This window comes from Heterodontus francisci, chromosome 23 (assembly GCF_036365525.1).
Source record: "Heterodontus francisci isolate sHetFra1 chromosome 23, sHetFra1.hap1, whole genome shotgun sequence".
Taxonomy (NCBI): Eukaryota; Metazoa; Chordata; class Chondrichthyes; order Heterodontiformes; family Heterodontidae; genus Heterodontus; species Heterodontus francisci.
Window position 1 is genome coordinate 57,365,627 of NC_090393.1, and position 24,178 is coordinate 57,389,804.

At 41.7% G+C, this 24,178-nt stretch overlaps 1 protein-coding gene across 1 annotated transcript in view; it reads right to left on the reverse strand.

Annotated features, from left to right (window-relative positions):
- Positions 1 to 24,178, reverse strand: part of top3b (DNA topoisomerase III beta) — a 93,972-nt gene that overhangs the window by 56,620 nt on the left and 13,174 nt on the right. Inside the window, exons 2-8 of the mRNA XM_068055356.1 lie at positions 20,264 to 20,395; positions 17,622 to 17,728; positions 15,612 to 15,686; positions 12,719 to 12,915; positions 10,039 to 10,195; positions 3,282 to 3,395; positions 2,080 to 2,170 (exon numbers count right to left, since the gene is read on the reverse strand). Coding sequence (XP_067911457.1) covers positions 2,080 to 2,170; positions 3,282 to 3,395; positions 10,039 to 10,195; positions 12,719 to 12,915; positions 15,612 to 15,686; positions 17,622 to 17,728; positions 20,264 to 20,395 — 873 coding nt within the window. The remainder of the gene's footprint in view (positions 1 to 2,079; positions 2,171 to 3,281; positions 3,396 to 10,038; positions 10,196 to 12,718; positions 12,916 to 15,611; positions 15,687 to 17,621; positions 17,729 to 20,263; positions 20,396 to 24,178) is intronic.

The window sequence follows — 24,178 nt, forward strand, 5'->3', positions numbered from 1 at the left end:
GAACAACAGCAACAGTGAAATCTGTAACAAAGAGAAATACTGAAAATACAGTCAGCATCTACGGAGAGAACAGAGAAGTTTACAGTTCAAGTGTTGACCATTATGCAGAATTGAAAATAAGAGGCAGACAGACATCAATACAATCAGAAAGGTGGGTGTGGGAAAATTACTAAGCGTAAATAAAAAAGACAAAAGAATCACAAGAAACTGACTTAACAAATCGTCTCAGGCAATCAACAGCATTCCTGACACCCAGATGTCCAAGGCGTTAACAACAGGAAATACATTTGATGACATACTCCCATCATTTTAATATGCCCGTCTTATTTCAAAGGCCATGTCACTTCTTGTGGAAAATCCCGGAATTAGCAGAAGACTCCCTGCCACATTTCCTGTTACCACTCGCCCAGATGTCTCAAAAACAGATGCAAATTCATTGGAAAATCCTACCCATTATCTATGGAATGCAGCTGCTCAGGATTGAGTAACATAGCCTGTAGAAATACACAGGTGCCCTGGGGCTTTCATTCAACTCTTGAGGACTTTCAGAATTGTCTTATTTAATTGAATAATTATTGAAACTAACAGCACCTCACTCCCCAATGTCATTCTGCCGTAGCAATACTTGCCACACAATGGCTACAGTGAACACACACAAAATTTATGCCCAAGGTCAGTCAGGCAATTTGCAGCCAGCATCAAAATTCACCATGTGAATTATGAATCATAGTCATATTATTGTGTCACAGTATGCTTTAGATCTCTAATCTGCTGTGCCATGAGGCTGCCAAGAAATGATTTGAAAAGTCCAGCCCATACTGAGGCAGCGAATATCCCCTGTCTGCTGATCACCAGGGTTCTATGTCAAATGAGTTTAGGTAGTCTCAACCCAAGCGGATGCAAGATTATTAGGTTATTAAAAGTTAGTAAACAGCGTACTAATTGTTAAAATAGGGGTGTTTTATACCCCCTTGTAAAGTTGCGAATCGACTTTATTGAGACAAAGATAAAGACAAGTTTGTGAAGTTTTCAGATAAACCATTAGTCACAAACTCAGGCAGTGATTAACAGTCTAACACAGATGATACTACCCATATCAGAAACTGGTCTGTAGAGCGCACGACTAGTTTCTCTTGCAGCTTTGGGTCCTCAAGATTTTCAGTCGGTCTCTCTCTCTCTCTTTTCTTTTCTTGTGGTTCAAAATGCTCTGCCGCACAGTGTCAAAGGCAAGACTCCTTTTATCCTAACATCTTTCCAGTTAACCCTCCCCTCTCCCAATCAGTGATTAGTCTTGTATTAAAGGATGCCTTTCTAAACCAACCAAGGATCGTTTTGTGATGGTTGCTAACCTTTTGGATTTGCGCAAGTATGTTTGTGTTGACTACTTTATCTCAATGCTTTTATATTTCGAGATTCCTTATCTCATTATAAGGCAAATCTACGCAGAAGCTGTTTTCACTGTCTGCTCTCAAGGTCACACCCTTTTGATGCAAGTAAGCATTTTAAAACTTGACATAATCGCCCAGAATCCCTCAGCCTTGACATCTTGTCCATACTGTGCCTTATTTCCTAAGATTTTCCATTTTAGCATACTACAAAGAAGGATCTAATAAAGCTAAAGGTTAGTTTATGATAATTAGTTAGTTGTTAGTTTATAATAGCTGGATTTTAACAATTAGTAGCTGGTTACTAACTTTTAGTCACCTAATAATCTTACAGGGCATTGGCCCACAGCACAGAACTGCTCATAAATCAGTACGCAATTCATCTCACTCAGCAAGAATATAGAAAAGTAGTCATGTAAAATGTCATACTGATGCAGCAGGACTTGCTGTTCTGAGGTCGGGGTAAGTTGATTTAGGAGTCCTTGACTCTGACACTGCTGCCCTAAACGGACAATGTTCCATTCCCCAGCATCAAAACATTACCGGAACAATCACAAATACAGTATTTTTTTTTAAAGATAAAAGGAAAGAAAAAGTATTTTATTATTCATTTGAAGTGCACTTTACATAGCTAAGAAACCCAACTCATCCCCGGGTAACGATTAGTAAGAATTGTGAATAATACACAGCATACCCAGGGCAGAGCTGGCTACACGCAACATCTCCACTGTGTTCAGAGCCTGCGGCCTCTGCTTCACCTTCTCCTTTTTACTCACAGATTCCACCTGTAACAAAAATTAAAATATAAATTAAGCAACAAGTTACTTCCAGAGTTAAGAACGAGAGTCCCTGTCTTCAGTTCACAGCTTTCTTTCACAAGTAGTTACATGCTGCAAGGACAGGCATTCATTTATGTGAATCAGAAGTCCAAGAGTTGACTGTGTAAAATAACCTGTGTGGTTTAGGAACATCCAAGGGTACCTTTGAGATTTGCAGCTGGAGGGCTTGCTATTTGTGCAAGAGCTCTCTCAGACACTGGTCTGTCAGCTGGTACAAAGGCACCTTCTCTTCTGGAAGTTGTGGTATCCAGTACCTACTAGTTTTACTTTGGAACTGAAATCCTCCGTGTTTCTCCATGTCTAGCTCTCAAATTTCCTCTCTTTCTTTCTGCCCCCTTCACCACACTTTTTTTTCGCCCACTTCACCTCTCGCTCGCTCAAAGGATTCTCTTTGTAATCTTAGGGGTTTACAAACTGCAATTCTCCCTTTCTACTCAGATTACCCTTATCTGTGTATCATGGGGATTTTATTTATTTTTTTTTAAATTTTTATTTAATATTAATGATTATTTTCCTTCAATATACTCAATTATTTTTCATTCGCTCAATGTATGTATCACTGGCAAGGCTAGCATTTATTTCCCATCCTTAGTCACTGAGAAAGTGGTGGGCCTCCTTGAACCACTGCAGCCCACGTTTGTAGCAGTGTTGGTGCAACTGAGTGGCTTTTCAGGCCACTTCAGAAGACAGTTAAGTCAGTCAAGAGGCTGGAGTCACAGTTAAGTCAGAACAGGTAAGACGGCAGGCTTCTTGCCTGAAAGGACATTAAACGAAATCGTTAGGCTTTTATAACAATCCAACAGCTTCATGGTCACTTTTACTGATAGCAGCTTCTTATTTCTAGATTTCTTAAACTGAATTCAAATTCCTGAATCGTCATGGTGGGATTTGAACTCTAATTTCCTGGATTGTTAGTCCAGGCCTCGAGATTATTGGTCCAGTGACATAACTGCTGTATTACCGTACCCAGTATCCAATTGCTCTCTCACTTCCTCTTGACCCCCTCCCAAGAAACACAACCCAGGGTCTATAGATCTATGCTTTCTCTTTTGCTTACCTTTGTTTCTGTTGTGGATTTTGTCATATTCAGATACATCTGTGCAACTTCCCGGTCAAATACTCTAACTCTGTCCCAGTCCAGAATCATGGAATCCCCAGCAGAATTACTGATCTAGGGTGAAACAAAGAGATTGAGAGCTGAACAACCGCCATATTGTTAGTTTGCACCTTGTAGAGCTGTTTGTCATCCAGAAACTCATTACTTTCAATATTGAATGCTGTAACAGGGAAACATTACAATGATAATACCAGCAATAACAGGAGCCCAGCAAGGCATCAGTGAGTAGATGAGTCAGTACACATTATACACTGGACAGAAGGGTAAAATATAGACATTTTCTTTTCAAATAATTCTAAACAATCCAACATTGATTAGTTACCAGTGAAATACTTGAAAATTGAGGCGACTTGACAGTAAATCTGTAGAAGCGAACTGATAATAGTAAAATGGCAAATCAGTGCATGTCTGCAGTAATGAGTAAATGGATACCTAAGGTACTGTGCAGCTGGTGAAAATAGCACTGAGGTGAATGAGTGATCATTGATGATTCTATGGTTGACTAATACTTGCATTACTCCACTTAAGAGTGTCTGACATGCCAAATACAGTAACAGAAAATCTGATATTTATAACATTAGAAAATGCTGAAATGCTTCAGAAAACCAAACTGTTTTAAAATACATTTTTCTTTCTAAGTATCAAACACTCTGTCCTACACAATCTCCCACGACCCTATATCTGCAGTGTTAGAATCAAGACTAATCACACTGTGCTCTAACCAAATTCCATCTTTCCCAAGCCCTCCAAACTATTGAGCTCCTTTATCCCCTCAATATTGCTTCATACAATCATCAACCTTTCAAAACCTCTGCTTGGCATCACTTAATCACTACTTACTGAATACTTTAATTTTTTTTTAATCCTTCTCAGTCTTGGTGTTGTCTTGTATGACGACACGATAACTCTTCATTTATGGCTCCCAGTTTAAAACAAAAAGACCTGATTCTTTCAAATGTCACAGCGGGAAAGAAATATCAACTGGATAAGGCCATTAGCAGAGGACGTCAATTTTAATCCAGAGCCACGAAGACTCAATATCGTTACAGGCATTGTGCTATAATGAGATTAAACAGCTGGCTCATTCTGCCCTGTACCTAACTCTCAGACTTATATTCCATTAGAATGTGACCTGCCCGCACACAATTCTCAGTCCCATTTAGTCTCATTGAATTGCATGTACATTTCAGTTCCATAACTGGCTCTCTATGCCCTCGCAATTAGTCCGTCAACCAGACAGTAGTATATGCACATTTGAGGGAGAGACGAACCAAAAAAAATGGGTTTGTTTTGAGCCCAGGTCTTAGCAGTGAAAGGTAATTCTCTGCAACGTCACACCCCATCAGCCATTGGGCAGAGGGTGTTTTAAAATTCCTCACCCACCAGCTAGCAGGAAGTTGGTGCTCCAACAACACTGCACCTAACAGAAAGGTGCTCCAAGACACTGGGCCCAGCAGCTAGCAGAAAAGTGCTGTAAATGCTGCACCCAGCAGCTAGTGGAGTAAGTGTGCTCTGATATGCTACACCAGTGGAAAGAATGGCCCTCTGACTTTTTGCAGAAGTCAGCGAAAACAGGATGCTCCAATACATTGCACCCAGTAATCAATTAAAGAACAGGGTTGTGACACCTCACATCTAGTGTTAACTGTATATCAATTGTGTTTGTTTATATGCAGGTGGAGGGCATTAACTGGGGTTTCACTTGAGCACATATAAAGAGACAGATACTGAAACTGGGGTGGGGTTGAGTTAGGAGGTGCACGCTTGCAACGTTTCACTCTGTAAATACATGTAAAACTGAGAAATGATCGGCTCCAGTATCATCCTTCACCAACTGGTTTTCTGGAGTAGAACATGGCAGCAGAGAATGGTTGCCTAAAGGTGAAGGTTGGAAGTTTAAAAAATAAAAATTTTCAGAAAGGAGACTGCAATCCTCGAGAGAAATGACAGAAAGCAAGTGTAAATTGTTGGGGTATGATTACCCTCCAATGTTCTTGGGGTCTGAACATATGACCAGTGGAAGAATGAAGTGGCTATATGGGCATGGGTTACGTCCCTACCGAAGAGGAAACAAGGTATGACCTTGGCATTGTTGTTTCCAATCAGAAATAAAAAAAGAAATAAAGTATTTTGTAAGCTGGATGCACATCAGCTGGATCCGATTAGAGTTCTTGGATGGAATTTACAAAAAAGGTGATCTAATAAATGCTAATGAGGCATGGTCAGACTTTGATAGATTGCGAGAAACAGACGGTTATTCAATGGAGGAATATATCTTGGATTTTAACAGACTGTACAAAAGATTGAGGAAATTCAATATACAAAACCATGGTTCAGTGCTCGCATTTAAATTGCTGGATTGTGCTAGGTGTCGCATCTAACTGTTGTTTGGTTCTTGGAGAGAGACTCACTGTTGGATCAGATGTCCGCTGCCTTGAAAAAACACGTGGACAAACAGTTGTTTCCTGCAGTCTTGGTGGAACTAATGGGACATTCTGCGAAAATACTGGCTCTTGTGGAGGCAGTGGATATGGGAATCTATTTGTCAAATATTTTAAGAAAGATTCTAATAAGGGATGAACTTAAGATCGTATACCCATTGAATGTTATGCAAATAATCATGCCTTGTGGGATAATGTACACTCTACAAAAAGTGAGAGTGAGAAAAGGTTACCAATTGACCTTGCTGGCTTGAAACAAATGCTGGAGGGAAAGGAAATCTCAAAGATGCAAGTCAGCAACTATCTGATTGTTCTACAAAAGGAAATGCTTGTACATACGAACATATGAATTAGGAGCAGGAGTAGGCCACTGGGCCCCTCAAGCCTGCTCCGCCATTCAACAAGATCATGGCTGATCTGATTGTAACCTTGACTCCACATTCCTGCCTACCCCCCAATAATCTTTCACCCCCTTGCTTACCAAAAACTATCTATCTCTGCCTTAAAAATATTTAAAGACTCTGGTTCCACTGCCTTTTGAGGGAGTTCCAAAGATTCACGACCCTCAGAGAAAAAAAATTCTCCTCATCTCTGTCTTTAATGGGTGACCCCTTATTTTTAAACAGTGACCCTTAGTTCTAGATTCTCCCTCAAGAGCAAACATCTTTTCCACATCCACCCTGTCAAGACCCCTCAGGATCTTATATGTTTCAATCAAGTCACCTCTTACTTTCCTAAACTTCAGCGGATACAAGCCTAGCCTGTCCAATCTTTGCTCATAAGACAACCTGCCCACTCCAGGTATTAGTCTAGTAAACCTTCTCTGAACTGCTTCCAACACACTTAGATCCTTCCTTAAATAAGGAGACCAATACTGTACACAGTATTCCAGATGTAGTCTCACCAATGCACTGTATAAGTGAAGCATATCCTCCCTACTTTTCTATTCAATTCCCCTCGCAATAAACGATAACATTCTATTAACTTTTCTAATTACTTGAACGTGCATATGAACCTTTTGCGATTCATGCACGAGGACACACAGATCCCTCTGCATCTCAGAGTTCTGCAATCTCTCACCATTTACATAATATGCTTCTTTTTTATTCTTCCTGCCAAAGTGGACAATTTCACATTCTCCCACATTATTCTCCATTTGCCAGATCTTTGCCCACTCGCTGAATCTATCGATATCCCTCATGTCCTCTTCACAAGTTATTTTCCTACCTACCTTTGTGTCATCAGCAAATTTAGCAACCATACTGTCATGCAGGCCCCCACCTGCCAAGAATGAGGCACATATATTTCACCACATGAACACTGATTTTTAAACTGTTACTGGAGTAAAGAAAGGAAGAACTCAATTTAAAAAGAAAAGACCCTTGACTGGAAAGACATTTGCATAGTAACAGGCAGTACTTGGAAAGGACAAAGGGGCCATTCCCTGCTCCAATTTAAGCCACAATGAACTTTTGATTACCAGACGTTGAAGGTGGAGAGGCTAGCGTTTCAGGTTAATTGCTAAGGTGGCCGAATACACAAATAGACGTGGTCAGACCAGTTCAGTCACATGACCAACTGGCTGTTGGAGTTATTTTTTTAATTTGAAATTGCCACAGAGTTTTAAAACACAGAAGGCTGTTTGCTCCTGGACTGGAAAAGACCTCGCTCCTGTCTGCTCTCATTTCATTCTTACCAGCTTCAGAATCCATTGAAAACACATGAACTCCGAGAGAGAAAAGTCTTCTCCACTGAACAAGGTTTGAGAAGAATACTGGGCCCCAAAGAAAAGCAAGACCTACCGACAAGCAGGAATACAGCAAGCTCATGGCACAGCAACAAAAACCTGTCTTCAGAGATTGCCTCAAATCTCCCCACTATTTTTCTTCTGCTCTTTTCTGTCTCTATTTGCATGTGCGTATCGTGTATTTTGTTTTTATTCATTCATGGGATGTGGGCATCACTGGCCAGGCCAGCATTTATTGCCCATGAGAAGGTGGTGGTGAGCTGCCTTCTTGAACCACTGCAGTCCATTTGGGTAGGTATACCCACAGTGCTGTTAGGAAGGGATTTCCAGGATTTTGACCCAGCGACAGTGAAGGAACGGCGATATAGTTCCAAGTCAGGATGGTGTGTGACTTGGAGGGGAACTTGCAGGGGGTGGTATTCCCATGTATTTGCTGCCCTTGTCCTTCCAGTTGGTAGAGGTCACGGGTTTGGAAGGTGCTGTCTAAGGAGCCTTGGTGCATTGCTGCAGTGCATCTTGTAGATGGTACACACTGCTGCCACTGTGCATCGGTGGTGGAGGGAGTGAATGATTGTAGATGGGATGCCGATCAAGCAGGCTGCTTTGTCCTGGATGGTGTCGAGCTTCTTGAGTGTTGTTGGAGCTGCACCCATCCAGGCAAGTGGAGAGTATTCCATCAGACTCCTGACGTGCCTTGTAGATGGTGGACAGGCTTTGGGGACAGGAGGTGAGTTACTCGCCTAAGGATTCCTAGCCTCTGACCTGCTCTTGCAGCCACGGTATTTATATGGCTACTCCAGTTCAGTTTCTGGTCAATGGTAGCCCCTAGGATGTTGATAGTGGGAGATTCAGCGATGGTAATGCCGTTGAATGGCATGGGGAGATGGTTAGATTCTCTCTTGTTGGAGATGGTCGTTGCCTGGCACTTGTGTGGCGCGAATGTTACTTGCCACTTATCAGTCCAAGCCTGGATATTGTCCAGGTCTTGCTGCATTTCTACACGGACTGTTTCAGTATCTGAAGAGTCATGCATGCTAGTGTGGGGCGTGGCGTGTATCCGTAGGCATTAACCGAAATAGAGATTAAGTTTAAGTTTTAATAAATTTCACTTTTCGTCTTTCAACCTAAGAAGGCCTGTTTGTGCTCATTTCTTTACCTCATAATTGGAAAGCGATGAACAAGGATTCACGAAGGGGGAGCACAAAACACGGCGTGTTTAAAATTAAAACCCTGTTACAATAAGACCAGGTGAAGGCTGAAAGAGATCCCTAGATACCTTTCACACCTGGTCGTAACAATACCTTCATTCCCTTCGTCCAAGTCATTTATATAAATTGTAAAAGGTTGAGGCCCCAGCACTGATCCCTGTGGCACACCACTCGTTACATCTTGCCAACCAGAAAACGACCCATTTATGCCTACTCTCTGTTTCCTGTTAGCAAGTCGATCTTCTATCCATGCCAAAATGTTACCCCTTACACAATGAGCTTTTATTTTCCACAATAACCTTTGATGTGGTATCTTATCAAATGCCTTCTGGAAATCTAAGTACTTCCACCAGTTCCCCTTTATCCACAGCACATGTTACTTCTTCAAAGAACTTCAATAAATTGGGTAAACATCATTTCTCTTTCACAAAACCATTTTGACGCTGTCTAATTACCTTGAATTTTTCTAAGTACCCTGCTACAACGTCTTTAATAAAAGCTAACATTTTCCCTGAGATCGATGTTAAGCTACATGGCCTGTAGTTTCCTGCTTTCTGTCTCCCTCCCTTTTTAAATAAGGGAGCTATATTCGCTATTTTCCAATAGAAAAAATGTTAGGGGTTCTAAAGGAGGGGTGTCTTGCTCAATACAGAATATAGGATTTCGTTTTGAAATGTTGTTTGTGCATATTATCAAGTCAGGATGGTGTGTGGCTTGGAGGGGAACTTGCAGCTGATGGTGTTCCCATATGTCTGCTAGATCTGTTCTGGATCTATCCCGTTTAGCATGGAGGTAGTGCCACACAAAACGATGGACGTTATCCTCAGTGTAAAGATGGGACTTTGTCTCCACAAGGACTGTGCGATGGTCACTCCTATCAACACTGTGATGGGCAGATGCTTATGCGACAGGTAGATTGGTGAGGGCGAGGTCAAGCAGCTTTTCCCTCTTGATGGTTCTCTCACCATCTACCGCAGGTCCAGTCTGGCAGATATGTCTGTCAGGACTCGGACAGCTTTGTCAGTAGTGGTGCTACCGAGCCACTCTCGGTGATGGGTATTGAAGTCTCCCACCCAGATTACATTGCTACCCTCAGTGCTTCTTCCAAGTGGTGTTCAACATGGAGGAGTACTGATTCATCAGCTGAACGAGGGCAGTAGGTGGTAATCAGCAAATTCAAAAATTACTAGAAAAATAATTGAGTGAATCAAAGATTGTGCCATCCATAATATTAATGCTAGTTACCTCCTCCTTAAATACACCAAGATCACATACAGAGTTCAAGAAACTTCAACACAAACCTTTGCCTGCAGGACCCAGTAAGCCTCAGGCTTGAAAGATTGGATTTTGTCATGCCTCTCTACACAGAAGCCAAGAGTGGGTGTCTGGCAGGGTCCGAATGAGATGAGGGAACTGTCCAAATTCCCATATTTACCCTGGAAGTACTTGGTCTGAAACCTGAAAAAACACAGTAGTAGAAGCAGAGGTCACTCACTGTACACTCAGAAGTGAAAGGTCTGACCTTATAGGGGCTTATTGTTCAATGGGGAGTGACTCCACATATCAATAAGGCACATCACCAACAAGAAGCTCTATATAAGCAACAACGTTAAGACTTATTTTTACGTAATTCATATCACAATGTCTTTCATAAAAGCCTCCCTTTAGGAACACAAATAAAGGCTTCTCCCAAAAGCCAGCCGTTTTATTTTCCATGGAAAAACCAATGAACAATTTACCAATGTACACACTGGGCACCAGTTTTAACAATTAAAAGCAGTATCTTTCCAAGTGGGACAGTGCATGGCCAGAAGGCCACGTGCACAGTTTGTGGAGGGTGCTTGCATTTGAAGAACGAGGACCCAAGAAGGGAAATGATCTCAGTAACTCAGTAATTCCTCCAGTAAGGAGGAAATAGACTTTCAGAATAAACAAAACACCCAAGGGGTGAAAATTCAGTCTAATAACAGCAGACTGAAAGAATAAAAGTACAAAGCAAACACCACTTTATAATCCCATACATCACTGGTTAAAATTTGAAGAAATATGATGTCATCCCACTACACCCCTTACAAACTACCAAAACACAAAACCTCTTTAAAAGAGATGTTTAGTTTAGTTTATGTTTAGAGATACAGCACTGAAACAGGCCCTTCAGCCCACCGAGTCTGTGCTGACCATCAACCACCCATTTATACTAATCCTACACTAATCCCATATTCCTACCACATCCCCACCTGTCCCTATATTTCCCTACCACCTACCTATACTAGGGACAATTTATAATGGCCAATTTACCTATCAACCTGCAAGTCTTTTGGCTGTGGGAGGAAACCGGAGCACCCGGAGGAAACCCACGCAGACACAGGGAGAACTTGCAAACTCCACACAGGCAGTACCTGGAATTGAACCCGGGTCGCTGGAGCTGTGAGGCTGCAGTGCTAACCACTGCGCCGCCCACAGTGTAGCCAGGTTATGAGGATTGCTCTAAGTAGCAGCTTCAAGTTAGGTCTGCAAATTAATATTTCTGAGTGTGGTCAAAACATGGCTAATAACTAGCTTGGGTAGCTTTTAACATCCCTTGGAAGGTCTTCTCATTGGTTAGCAGTAACAGTGTAGCATACATGTCACTAACAATTAAAAAAAATTCTGTCTGGAGACTAGAATGTCAAAAAGTACATTATTCATTGAATATGAACAATTGCTATGCTTTGCAATTAAATTTAATAACATCAATGAAGGAGTCTAAGGTACATCCAAGCCTTGTGGATTAAACAGTGAAATCCACATCTCATACCCCAAGTATGGAGTGATGAATCAAAAATGCCTCAATTTCAATCTTTTCCAATTGAAATTCATGAAATTGAGACTTAACAAGAAAACATTTTCTCCTGCCTGAAAGCAAAGCAACAACCAAACACAGGTGATCTGACTTATAAAGTCTTCCTTAGTCTTCAAATATATACATCCCCCATACACATAGGACTAAACCTAGCTTCATTGGTTCTAAGGAAACCACTTACTTGGCACACACTAAATACCATGATGCATGGTTTCCTATTTCCATGTGCTAAAAAACCCTCAAGACCTGCTCCATTATACCAGTTTACTTAGACTTGAAGCTAAACTAAAACTGACAAAAAAAAATCTTCACGCCAAACCACCCAAGCTCCTGGATGAGGGTGGGTTGAACCATTTTATGCAGGATATGCCCACCATCTAAAGAATGAAGAAAAACCTGCAAGCCAGGCAGTAGGGACAGTTGGTTTTAATGATTGCCTATAATTGCATCGTCCTCAGATTAATACACTTGTTCAGCCGGCTCGATGCCATGCCATCCAAACCTGGCCTGATCCTTACAGGTAGCTTTGCGGACTCAATACTTCCATGAATTTAAAGTCATGATCAGACAGCTCAGGATTAACACCCAGTGTGTTTCAATACTGGGACAGAACGTGGAACTACAAGTTTTAAACCTGCGATTTGGGCACCAGACATTGTTTCTACTGAATCTACAATTGGGGCTTGCGAGAAAGGAATCTAATACCTTTATCTAACATGCTTTGGGAAAATTGGCCAATTTGGGCAGCAAATGGTTGCTGGATTTGTTCCCATGTGAAAACTACCAATACACAATTTTTTAGCTGCCTACCCAGCAATTTAAACAAAATAGGAGTCTGATACATGATCAACTCATGGTCTGTTCTATGTAACAACTCAATTGATACATTTTGTGACAAGAAGGTCTTGTAGGTGCAAGAATTCACTACCTTGGTGGATGAAATGTTCATTCCTCCAGACCCTATATACCTTACAAGCACTGAAGTCTTCTTGCTTTCTCAACTTACTTCATAAGCCTTCCATTGATGATCTCCCATCTACCAACACCAACCCACCTTTCTTAAAGTCAAACCTCTAAGCTGCTAGTTGAATATGGCAGGCAGTGTTTCTAGATAATGTACTTATGGACTCTTGAAGTACCTCGTAAAAGCACATCCCACTCGCAGGTCCAGCTCCTGCCGTGCATCCACTGATAGCGCCTCATTCCGATTAGGCTCTCCTAACTGGTTCATGGCATTGCTAATGTCAGTATCGGTTATAGCACTGAACTTTGCACGATATATCACCCTCTCACTACCACGAGGAATGTTCATAACGGGTCGAATAGCATCAAGTACCTGAATGACCACAAAAACATACGACAACACAATATGCTGAATGAAAAGTTTACCTATTGTAGAAAAGTGAACCAAATTAAACCTATAGTGGAGTTTTTCCACAAACACAAGAGAGAGTACATCCTGCAACATTGCTCTTCCTTCCCCTCAAGCGATTCTTATTCTCAAATGTCTATTGATTGATGGAGATGTTCTATAGCAGTCTTTAGTGTTGGGGATTGGGGAAATGGCAGTGTGGATGGGGGTCAGTCTGCCTCATTGTGGATGGGGCATGGCTTTTATTGATTCTGCTCAAACAGCAGATCTAGTTTGGAAGCTGAATGAATCATACAATTCGCTCTGCGATTCTAAGGCATACTGACAAGAAAAGGGTGCTAGATTTACATTTCATTTCTGAAATTTGGCACCTAAGAGGGAGTCTGTTGGTACACATTTTGACCAGCTTCATGCAGTTAATAGGCAGTTACTTAACCACAGTGAGGGGCTGAAGCACTGAGTTGGGCTTACTAGAGTCATAGTTAGGGTAATTCCCTTAAGAGATTTTTTACCCTGCGTTGCACTATTACTACAAGAAGCAGCTGGTGCTGATGCAGCAAAGGGGAGCTTCTGTAAATCTGCTGAAGCAACTCCAGGATTTTTGTGCTGGGGAGATCATGTCTGAAGAGTGCCCCATCCCGCTAGCTAACCCTTCTTAGAGGATTCAAGTTTAATATTTATAATAAACGCAAAATACAGCAGATGCTGGAAATCTGAAATAAAAAAGGAAAAGTGCTGGAAATACTCAGCGGGTCAGGCATCATCTGTGGAGAGAGAAGCAGAGTTAATATTTATATTTGGTGCCAGTCAGTACCACCATTGGCTCAATGCCACTCTACACCAGCATCTGCTCAATGTTATGACACTGGCAAGTGCTGCGATTTCCTCATCATTAATCAGAGCCAATGTGTGTCCAGGAACATCCAACTGAAACACTCAGGTTTTGCAAACAACTATCACATTCTGAATAATGTGGGCAAAGAGACACAACCAGACTTTACAGATGTGGTTGTGAACAAAAGATAAATGAACTGGTACTGATTTGCTGGTATTTAGTTTATTATTGGGTTGTGGTGAAGCTGGGATGGTCAGTTGCAGTATGAATAAAATGTCCAATGGCTTGGCCAAATTTTTAACGACTAGCATTTTATGTAACTATCACTAGTGTTAGCAAGCACAGATAGCACAATATTTGGAGCTTTTGGCTGGTATTGGTAGTTTGTTTTGATGGAGGCAATATACTTGATGGTGGCCCAGGGACCGCATAACTGGCCGATGGTGTTACCATAAAACAAAAGTGCATAAGTTTTCTTTTTTACCCATCCACCACCTCAAACATTCACTCCCTCCACCACCGGTGCACAGTGGCAGCTGTGTGTACCATATACAAGATGCACCGCAGCAACTCATCAAGCTTTCTTCAACACCATCTTCCAAATCTGTGACCTCTACCACCTAGAAGGATAAGGACAGCAGACACATGGGAACACCACCACCTATCAAGTTCCCCTCCAAGCCACACACCATCCTGACTTGGAACTATATCCCTGTTCCTTCACTGTCGCTGGGCCAAACACCTGGAACTCCCTTCCTAACAGCACTATGGGTGTACCAACACCAGATGGACTTCAGTGGTTTAAGAAAGTGGCTCACCACCACCTTCTCGAGGGCAATTAAAGATTGGCAACAAATGCTGGCCTCACCAGCGACACTCGCATCCCATGAAAGAATTTTTTATCTATTTGGTTTCTCTTACATACTTGTCCAGAAAAGCAAATCGTAGTATGGGAGATACTTTTCTGGTTCTGGCTGGAGTTGTCTAGCCTTTGTGGCTAAATTGTTAATGTCTTTAGGCCATTCAAGACCGTGGAACATAGTTGTACCCCTGCACCAAGAATTATAACTTACATGCAAAGTTACATAACTTCTCAGCAAATATATATTTTTGTTAAAATCAAGACTATCATTGATTTTCAGAATTTTAATGTGAACTTACAAAGCCAAATGAGAGCAGTGACTAATCTAAATTGTGCATTGGTGTGGACAACATTCTAGCTGCTTATCTCAATGCATTCAAACATATGAATTAGGAGCAGGAATAGGCCACCCGGCCCCTCGAGCCTGTTCCCCCATTCAATAAGGTCATAACTGATTTGATTGTAACCTCGACTCCATATTTTCGCCTACCCCTGATAACCTTTCACCCCCTTGCTTATCAAGAATCTATCTACCTCTGCTTTAAAAATATTTAAAGATTCTGCTTCCAATGCCTTGAGGAACAGAGTTCCAAAGACTCTGAGAAAAGATTTCTCCTCATCTCGGTCTTAAATGGGCGACCCCTCATTCATCCAAAGGATGGCACTAGATTCCACCTTCAGAACAGCTTTCAAAGAAGTAATGGAAACACTCACAGCACAACCAATAGAAGAATCTCACAAATACACTCTTCTGGAGTCACTTTGCTATCCTTCTCAAGCTGCCCAAACGCTGAACATTTGCACCTAAACTATTCTTAAGGACAAGATTTTCCCTGCTGTGAGTAGTTGTTTGAAATAAGCCAGCTTGGTCCAGTTTTCACCTTTGGGTCCAAAATGAAAGCTTGTGTTTTGGGTACTGTGAAGTATAAACGTATCATTGAGTCTGAGAATAAAATACCTTACCTCAAAGCAGATGTTTTCCCCTTCCTTGTCACAATCCAGCCACAGTACAATATAGTCAATGCCTCGCCCTTCTACCTGCTCAAAACAGGCATACTGTGAATGAATGTCATTTAAGTGCTCAAACTATTAACTCAATCAGAAATAACTGATTTATGTTGGGCATAAGATTAAGATTTTAAAATCAAGTGAATGTCACACAAGATCACAGCACTATAAAGTTTCAACCACACAGTAACAACTAAATAGTGCAGTGTGTAACCTGTAATCTACTGAATAAGCAGCAACTCCATACATTTAAATAGCGAGCAAACCTTACACAACAAAATAAACAGTTTCACAGTAAGTAAGCAGAACCTGCTGAAAATCAGCTGTATTTCTTTGAGGAAGTTACAAGCTAAGTGGATAAAGGGCAACCAGTAGTTGTGGTGTGGCGTACATGGATTTCCAAAAGGCATTTGATAAGGTGCCACATCAAAGGTTACTGCACAAGAGTTCATGGTGTAGGCGGTAACATGTTAACATGGATAGAGGATTGTTTAGCTAACTGGAAACAGAGAGTAGGGTTATATGGGTCATTTTAGGGTTGGCAAGATGTGGCTAGTGGAATTCCCCGGGGTCAGTGCTGGGGCCTCAACTATTTACAATCTTCATCAATGGCTTGGATGAAGGGTCCAAATGTATGGTAGCTAAATTTGCAGACGACACATAAGTAGGTAGGAAGGTAAGTTGTCAGGAGGACAGCAAGAGACTAGAAAGGGATATAGATAGGTTAAGTGAGTGGGCAAAAATTTGGCAGATGGCAGTATAATGTGAGAAAATGTGAACTTGCCCACTTTGGCAGGAAGAATAGAAAAGCAGATTATTCAAATGGAGAGAGACTGCAGAACACTGTGGTACAGAGGGATCTGGATGTCCTGGTACATGAATCACAAAACGTTTGTATGCAGGTACAGCAAGTGATGAGGAAGGCAAATGGAATGTTGTTGTTTATTGCAAGGGGAATGGAATATAAAAGTAGGGAAGTTTCGTTACAGCTGTAGAGCCTTGGTGGGACCACATCTGGAGTACCTGTGTACAGTTTTGGTCTCCTTACTTAAGAAAGGATAAAATTGCATTAGAAGCAGTTCAGAGAAGGTTCACTTGGCTAATTCCTGGGATAAAGGGCTTGTCATATGAGGAAAGGTTGAACAGGTTGGGCCTATACCCATTGGGGTTTAGAAGAATGAGAAGTGATCTTATTGAAAGATCCTGAGGGGCCATGACAGGGTGGATACTGGAAGGATGTTTCCACTTATGGGCGAGACTAGAACTAAGATGGAGATGAGGTGAATTTTTTTCTCTCAAAAGGTCACTATTTATTTTATTTTAATTTTATTTAGATACAGCACTGAAACAGGCCCTTCGGCCCACAGAGTCTGTGCCGACCAACACTAATCCTACATTAATCCCATATTCCCTACCACATCCCCACCATTCTCCTACCACCTACCTATACTAGGGGCAATTTACAATGACCGATTTACCTATCAACCTGCAAGCCTTTGCTGTGGGAGGAAACCGGAGCACCTGGCGGAAACCCAAGCGGTCACAGGGAGAACTTGCAAACTCCGCACAGACAGTACCCAGAACTGAACCTGGGTCGCTGGAGATGTGAGGCTGCGGTGCTAACCACTGCGCTGCCCTAGTCTATGGAATTTGCTTCCTCAGAAAGCAGTAGAGGCTGGATCATTGAATATATTCAAGGCTGAGTTAAGTAGATTCTTGATAGACAGGGGAGTCAAGCGTTATGGGGGGGGCAGACAGAAAAGTGGAGTTGAGGCCACATTCAGATCAGCCATGATCTTATCAAATGGTGCAGCAGGCTCAAGAGGCCAAATGGCCTACTCCTGCTCCTAATTCGTATGCTCCAATGTACTTACCTATACTTGACCAAGTTTGAGTTTGGAAGTGGAATATATAGTACCAGTAAGAATGTGACCACTTTGAATTGGGGACTGATGTTTCTCGTACCTGTAAGAACTTCACCATGTTGAGTTTGGGGTTGGCTTCTTTCTTTTCCGTTGGTGCTTTGCTGAAAAGCTCTGCTGGATCAACTTTATCCCAGTTGTTATATTTACCTGAAAACAGAAATGAAAACATGGCCTGATTGCTTCACTCAAAGATTACTAATACCAAGTGATCCCATTATCACAGGGCACCGAATGCAGAGATGACAACAGAACAAGAAAAGCCATTTATGTTATCCAAGTCGTGTTCCAGAACTTGATCTGAGGACTTTCCACCTTATCTACTAATAAAAAGTGCAATATGGATCTGACTAATGATAAAGCTATGCAACCCTCTTGCTGACACTGGTGAACGGTGTAAATATGGACAGATCATGCTGGGAGTGCTGGTCAGTAGCTGAGAATAAGTCATGTTGGAACCAAAGTTCCTTTCAAAGACAATTCATATTCACCTCCAATCACAGATCAGCCGCTCTTAATCCTATCCGATCCATGTACGTCATTAATGAGCTAGGCAACATAATTTAAAACAAATGGTTCACATATTTGGCTAAACCATTGGACATTTTATTCATACAACAACTGACTTTCAGAGCTTCACCACAACCCCATAACAAACTAAATACTAGCAGATCCACACCAGTTCATTCCACATTCTCACTACCATCAACAGCAAATCTGATTTCATAAGATATGGAAAGCAATAGTCTGAAGATGAACCAGACCTGGTAATTTTTTTAAATATTCGTTTGTGGGATGTGGGCATCATTAGCTAGGCCAGCATTTGTTGCCCAACGCTAATTGCCCTTGAACTGAGTGGCTTGCTAGGTCTTTTCAGAGGGCATTTTAAGAATCAACCACATTGCTGTGGGTCTGGAGTCACATGTAGGCCAGGCCAGGTAAGGACGTCAGATTTCCTTCCCAGAAGGATATTAGTGAACCAGACGGGTTTTTACGACAATCTGCTAGTTTCATGATTATTAATAAGACTACCATTTTTTAAATTCCATATTTGTTAATTAATTGAATTTAAATTCCCCCTAGGGCCTGTCATGGTGGGATTTGAAAGCATGTCTCTGGAGCATTAGTCCAGTAACATTACCACAATGCTACCATCCCCTCTTCACTGTAGAAGACTTAGAAAACTTTCCATAGGTATTTGAAAGGGAAGAAGGATCTTAAAACAATCACCATCACCAGGGAAAAGGTGCTGGGAAAACTATTAGACCTAAAGGCTGACAAGTCCCCAGGACCAGATGGCCTACATCCTAGGCAGGGATAGGCACCAACATGTTGAACCACAGACATTTGACAAAAATATTGCTTCAGCCACAGACATAGGGGCAATTAATTTGTATATAAAGTGTACAGCCATCATAATGCCATCAAAACATAGTCCGATTTAAAAGACCTTTTCTTCCTATTTAGTGATTATCTGGCATTGTTTTTTATATTTTTTTGTGGGATGTGGGCATCGCTGACTATTTATTGCCCATCCCTAATTGCCCTTGAACTGAGTGGCTTGCTAGGCAATTTCAGAGGGCATTTAAGATTCAACCACATTGCTGTGGGTGTGGAGTCACATGTAGGCCAGACCAAGTAAGGACAGCAGATTTCCTTCCCAGAAGGATATTAGTGAACCAGACGGGTTTTACGACAATCTGCTAGTTTCATGATTATTAATAAGACTACCATTTTTTAAATTCCATATTTGTTAATTAATTGAATTTAAATTCCCCCTAGGGCCTGTCATGGTGGGATTAGTGAACCAGATGGGTTTTTACTAGCTTTTTTTAAATTCCAGATTTATTAGTTGAATTCAAATTTCATCATCTGCCATGGTGGGATTAGAACCCATCCCCCCACAGCATTTGCCTGGGCTCTGGATTACTAGTCCAATGATATTACCACTATGCCACTGCATCCCCATATTGCCAATGTACATTCTTCACAGGCAAAATGGAATTTGTTTCCATGCTGAAATGCATACAGCTATTATCAACTGAATGGCAGTCACTAAAATAACAAGATGATATTCAAAATAATGCAACCAGGTTGAAAGGCTTCAGCTATGTAACTGTACATTAGGCTCCTTGGATCAGGCACATGGATGATCATGCATAGGCGGGCAAGCATTTAGGGATGCAACCTCGAGGACAGTCTGATTCTTCAAGAATTAAAACATTTATTTCCTGGACACTGCTGCGAGCAACCCAAATCATAGGGCATTAAAGCAGTCATTTTAAAAAAAATTTCCTTGAGCAATTTTGTTTATTTTTTACAAAAATATTGGAGAAGGGGGAAAAAAGGCTGTTTAAATGGCACGATTAGAGGCTGCAATGAAACCTCCAGGAAAATGTCCAACCAAAGTTTATAACCCTCATGTTGATGGAATCACCTAATCCAGGAGTTTAAAGTTAGCTGTGCACCAGACCTTCCCCTGCCAAGGTTTCATAAAACATAAAAGCATTTTGTTTCACAATCACATCCTGAAAATCAAAGTTTTTTTTTAAAACAGCAGATTGAGGAATACTCATTTGAGGACTACACTTGTAAGCAAGCACTGCTGTACTCAGTATCCTCAAACATTAGGCAACAATTTTCACCCCTGCCCAAGTAGAAGAAAGCCACAAGGATCCGCATTACCTATAAAATCCAAGGTCATCACATGACCACAGACTGATGTCACCTTGAATCGAACACTCTGTCCCAGGAAAGCCCCAGTGTACTCGTGCACAGAGCATACTCCATTTAATCCTTTCCGGGAGTTCAAGTTACCTAAATGGAAGGCAATTGAAAAACAAGTTCAGTGCACAGCTAATTTCAGGGGAACTGCTGAGGCCAAAAACAGAGTCCACACACCAACTGATTTACAAAATCCACATTCAAATTCAATAATTTTCAACACATTCATTTTTCTTTTATTAGAAGGCCACCTCCACTCTAGTACCCAATCCGAAGGCTGATAATATAAGAGTGCCAGTGCTTGTGCAGAGCTCTCATCTGGGCAGGAGGCAAGAGCAACAGCCAGGCAGCAACCAAGTAGCTTAAATGGAGACCAGTCCAGCTGAAACCAAAACTACAGCAAGCAGTCTCAGACCAATCTATATACAAATTTCTGTAGGCTATATTAAAGATTAAATATCCCATGGCTCTATTTGAAGGAAGAAAGCAGGTAGTTCTCTCAACCTCCTGGCCAACACTAATCGCTCAACAAATACAACTGAACTGGCTAATCATAAAATGGATACAACACAGAAGGCCATTCAGCCCATCATGTCCATGCTGGCTCTCTGCAAGAGCAACTCGGCTAGTCCCACTTCCCTGCCATTTCCCCGTACCCCTGCAAATCTTTTTCTCTTCAGATAATTATCCAATTCCTTTTTGAAAGCCACAATTCCATCCGCCTCCACCACACTCTGAGGCAGTGCATTCCAGATCATAACCACTTGCTGCGTAGAAAGGTTTTCCTCATGCCGCCATTGCTTCTTTTGCCAATCACTTTAAATTGGTATCTTCTGGCTCTCAACTCTTCTGCCAGTGGGAACAGTTTTTTCCTATCTACTGTCAAGCCCCTCATGATTTTGAACACTTTTATCAAATCTCCTCTCAACCTTTTCTCTCAGAACAACCCCAGCTTCTCCAATCTATCCACGTAGCTGAAGTCTCTCACCCCTGCAACCATTCTCATGCATCTTTTCTGCACCCTCTCCAATGCCTTCACATCCTTCCTAAAGTGTAGTGACCAGAATTGGACACAATACTCCAGATGAGGCCGAACCAGTGTTTTATACAGGTTCACCTTAACCTCCTTGCTTTTGCAATCCATGCTTCTATTTATCTAGCCCAGGATCCAGTGTGCCTTTTTAATTGCTTTCTTAACTTACCTTGCCACCTTCAACGATTTGTGCACATATACCCCCAGGTCCTTCTGCTTCTGCACCCACTTTAGAATCTTATCCTTTATTTATAATGCTCCTTCTCGTTCACCCGACCAAAATGTATCCCTTCACACCTTTCTGCACTAAATTTCATCTGCCATGTGTCTGTCCATTTCACCAGACTATGTTTCTTGAAATCTATCACAATCCTCCTTGCAGTTCACAATACATCCAAGTTTTGTGTCATCTGCAAATTTTGAAATTGTGCCCTGCACACCCAAGTCTCGGCCATTAACATACTTCAACAAAAGCAGGGGTCCAAATACTGACGCATGGAGAAGCCGACTAAATACCGTCCTCCAGTACAAAAAAAACTGTTCACCACCACTCTCTGATTCCTGTCACTCCTGCCAACTTCATACCCGTGCTGCCACTGTCCCTTTTATTCCATGGGCATCAACTTTGCTGACAAGCCTGTTATGTGGCACTTCATCAAATGCCTTTTGGAAGTCCATATACACCACATCATTACCCTCATTAAACCTCTCTGTTAGCTCATCAAAAATTTCAATCAAATTAGTTGAACATGATTTGCCATCAACAAATCCATGCTGGCTTTGCTTAATTAATCCACACTTGTCCAAGTGACTGTTAATTTTTCCCGGATTATCGTTTCTAAAAGCTTTCCCACCACTGAGGTTAAACTGACTAGTCTGTAGTTGCTGAGCTTATACTTCCACTCTTTTTTAAATTAGCTGACATAAATTTGCAATTCCCCAGCCCTCTGGCACCACCCCCCCTCCCTCCCCGTATCCAAGGTGGATTGGAAGATTATGGCCAGTACCTCCGCAATTTCCACCCTTACTTCCCTCAGTATCCTCAGATACATTCCATCTGGTTCTGATGACTTAATTAACTTTAAGTACAGCCAGTCTTTCTAATACCTCTTTATACATTGTTAGCCCATCTAGTGTCTCAACTACCTCCTCTTTCACTCCAACTTTGGCAGCATCTTCTTCCTTGGCAAAGACAGACGCAAAGTACTTCAGCCATATTCTCTGCCTCCATGCGTGAATCCCTTTTTCGGTCCCTAATCAGCCCTACTCCTCCTTTTAAAACCCTTTTACTATTTATATGCCTATAGAAGTCTTTTGGATTCCCTTTTATGTCAGCTGACAGTCTCTTCTCATACTCTCTCTTTTTAGTTTAGTTTGGTTTAGAGATACAGCACTGAAACAGGCCCTTCGGCCCACCGAGTCTGTGCCGACCATCAACCACCCATTTATACTAATCCTACACTAATCCCATATTCCTATCACATCCCCACCCGTCCCTATATATTTCCCTACCACCTACCTATACTAAGGGCAATTTATAATGGCCAATTAACCTATCAACCTTCCTTCTTCTTTCACTTCCCCTCTGAACTTTCTATATTCAGCCTTCTTCTCACTCGTATGATCAACCTGATATCTATCATACACACCCTTTTTCTGACTCGTCTTACTCTCTATCCCCTTTGTCATCCAGGGAGCTCTGGCTTTGTTTGTCTACCTTTCCCTCTCGTGGGAATGTACCTCGACAGTACTTGAACCACCTCCTCTTTAAAAGCAGCCCATTGTTCCATTAGTTTTGCCTGCCAATCTTGGATTCCAATTTAACCATGGACCAGATCTGTTATCACCCCATTGAAAGTGGCCCTCTCCCAATTAATTACTTTTACTCCAAATTCCTCCTTGTCCTTTTCCATGGCTAACCTAAACCTTATGATACTGTGATCACTGTTTACCAAATGTTCTTGTTTTGACACGTGATCCACTTGTTCCACCTTATTCCCCAGAACCAGATCCAGCAATGCCTCCTTCCTCGTTGAACTGGAAACATACCGACGTGGAAAATTTTCTTAAACACACCTTAGAAACTCTGCCCTCTCTCTGTCCTTTAAACTATTACTATTCCAGTCTTATTAGGATAACTAAAGTTCCCGATTACAATTACTTTATAGTTTTTGCACCTCTCCGTAATTCTCTTGCAAATTTGCACTTCTATATCTTTCCCACTAGTTGGTGGCCTATAGAATACACCCAGTAGTGTGATGGTACCTCTATTGTTTTTAACTCTAACCAAATAGATTCTGTCCTTGACCCCTTTTGGACATCCTCTCTCTCCAGCACTGTAATATTATCCTTAATCAATACTGCCACCCCTCCTCCTTTCTTCCCTTTCCTATCTTTCCTGAACACCTTGTATCCAGGAATATTTAGTACCCTGCCCCTTTTTTGAGCCAGGTCTCCATTATCACCTCATCATATTCCCATGTGGCACCTGCAGCTCAGCAACCTTATTTACCACACACCGTGCATTCACATACATACACTGTGAACCCAATTTAGGCCTTATTGCATTCCCTTTTACTCTGACCCCACCTAATACTTTATTATTTCATACTCTAGTGCTATCTGTCTCTCTCAATTCTTTGTGCACCTTGTTTTTGGGTTCTCATCCCCCTACGAGTTAGTTTAAACCCTCCCCAAAAGCACTAGCAACCACCCCACAAGGACACTGGCCCCGGCTCTGTTCAGGTGCAATCTGTCTGGAATGTACAGGCCCTATCTTCCTCCAGAACCAATCCCAATATCCCAGGAATCTAAAGTCCTCCCTCATGCATCATCACTCCAGG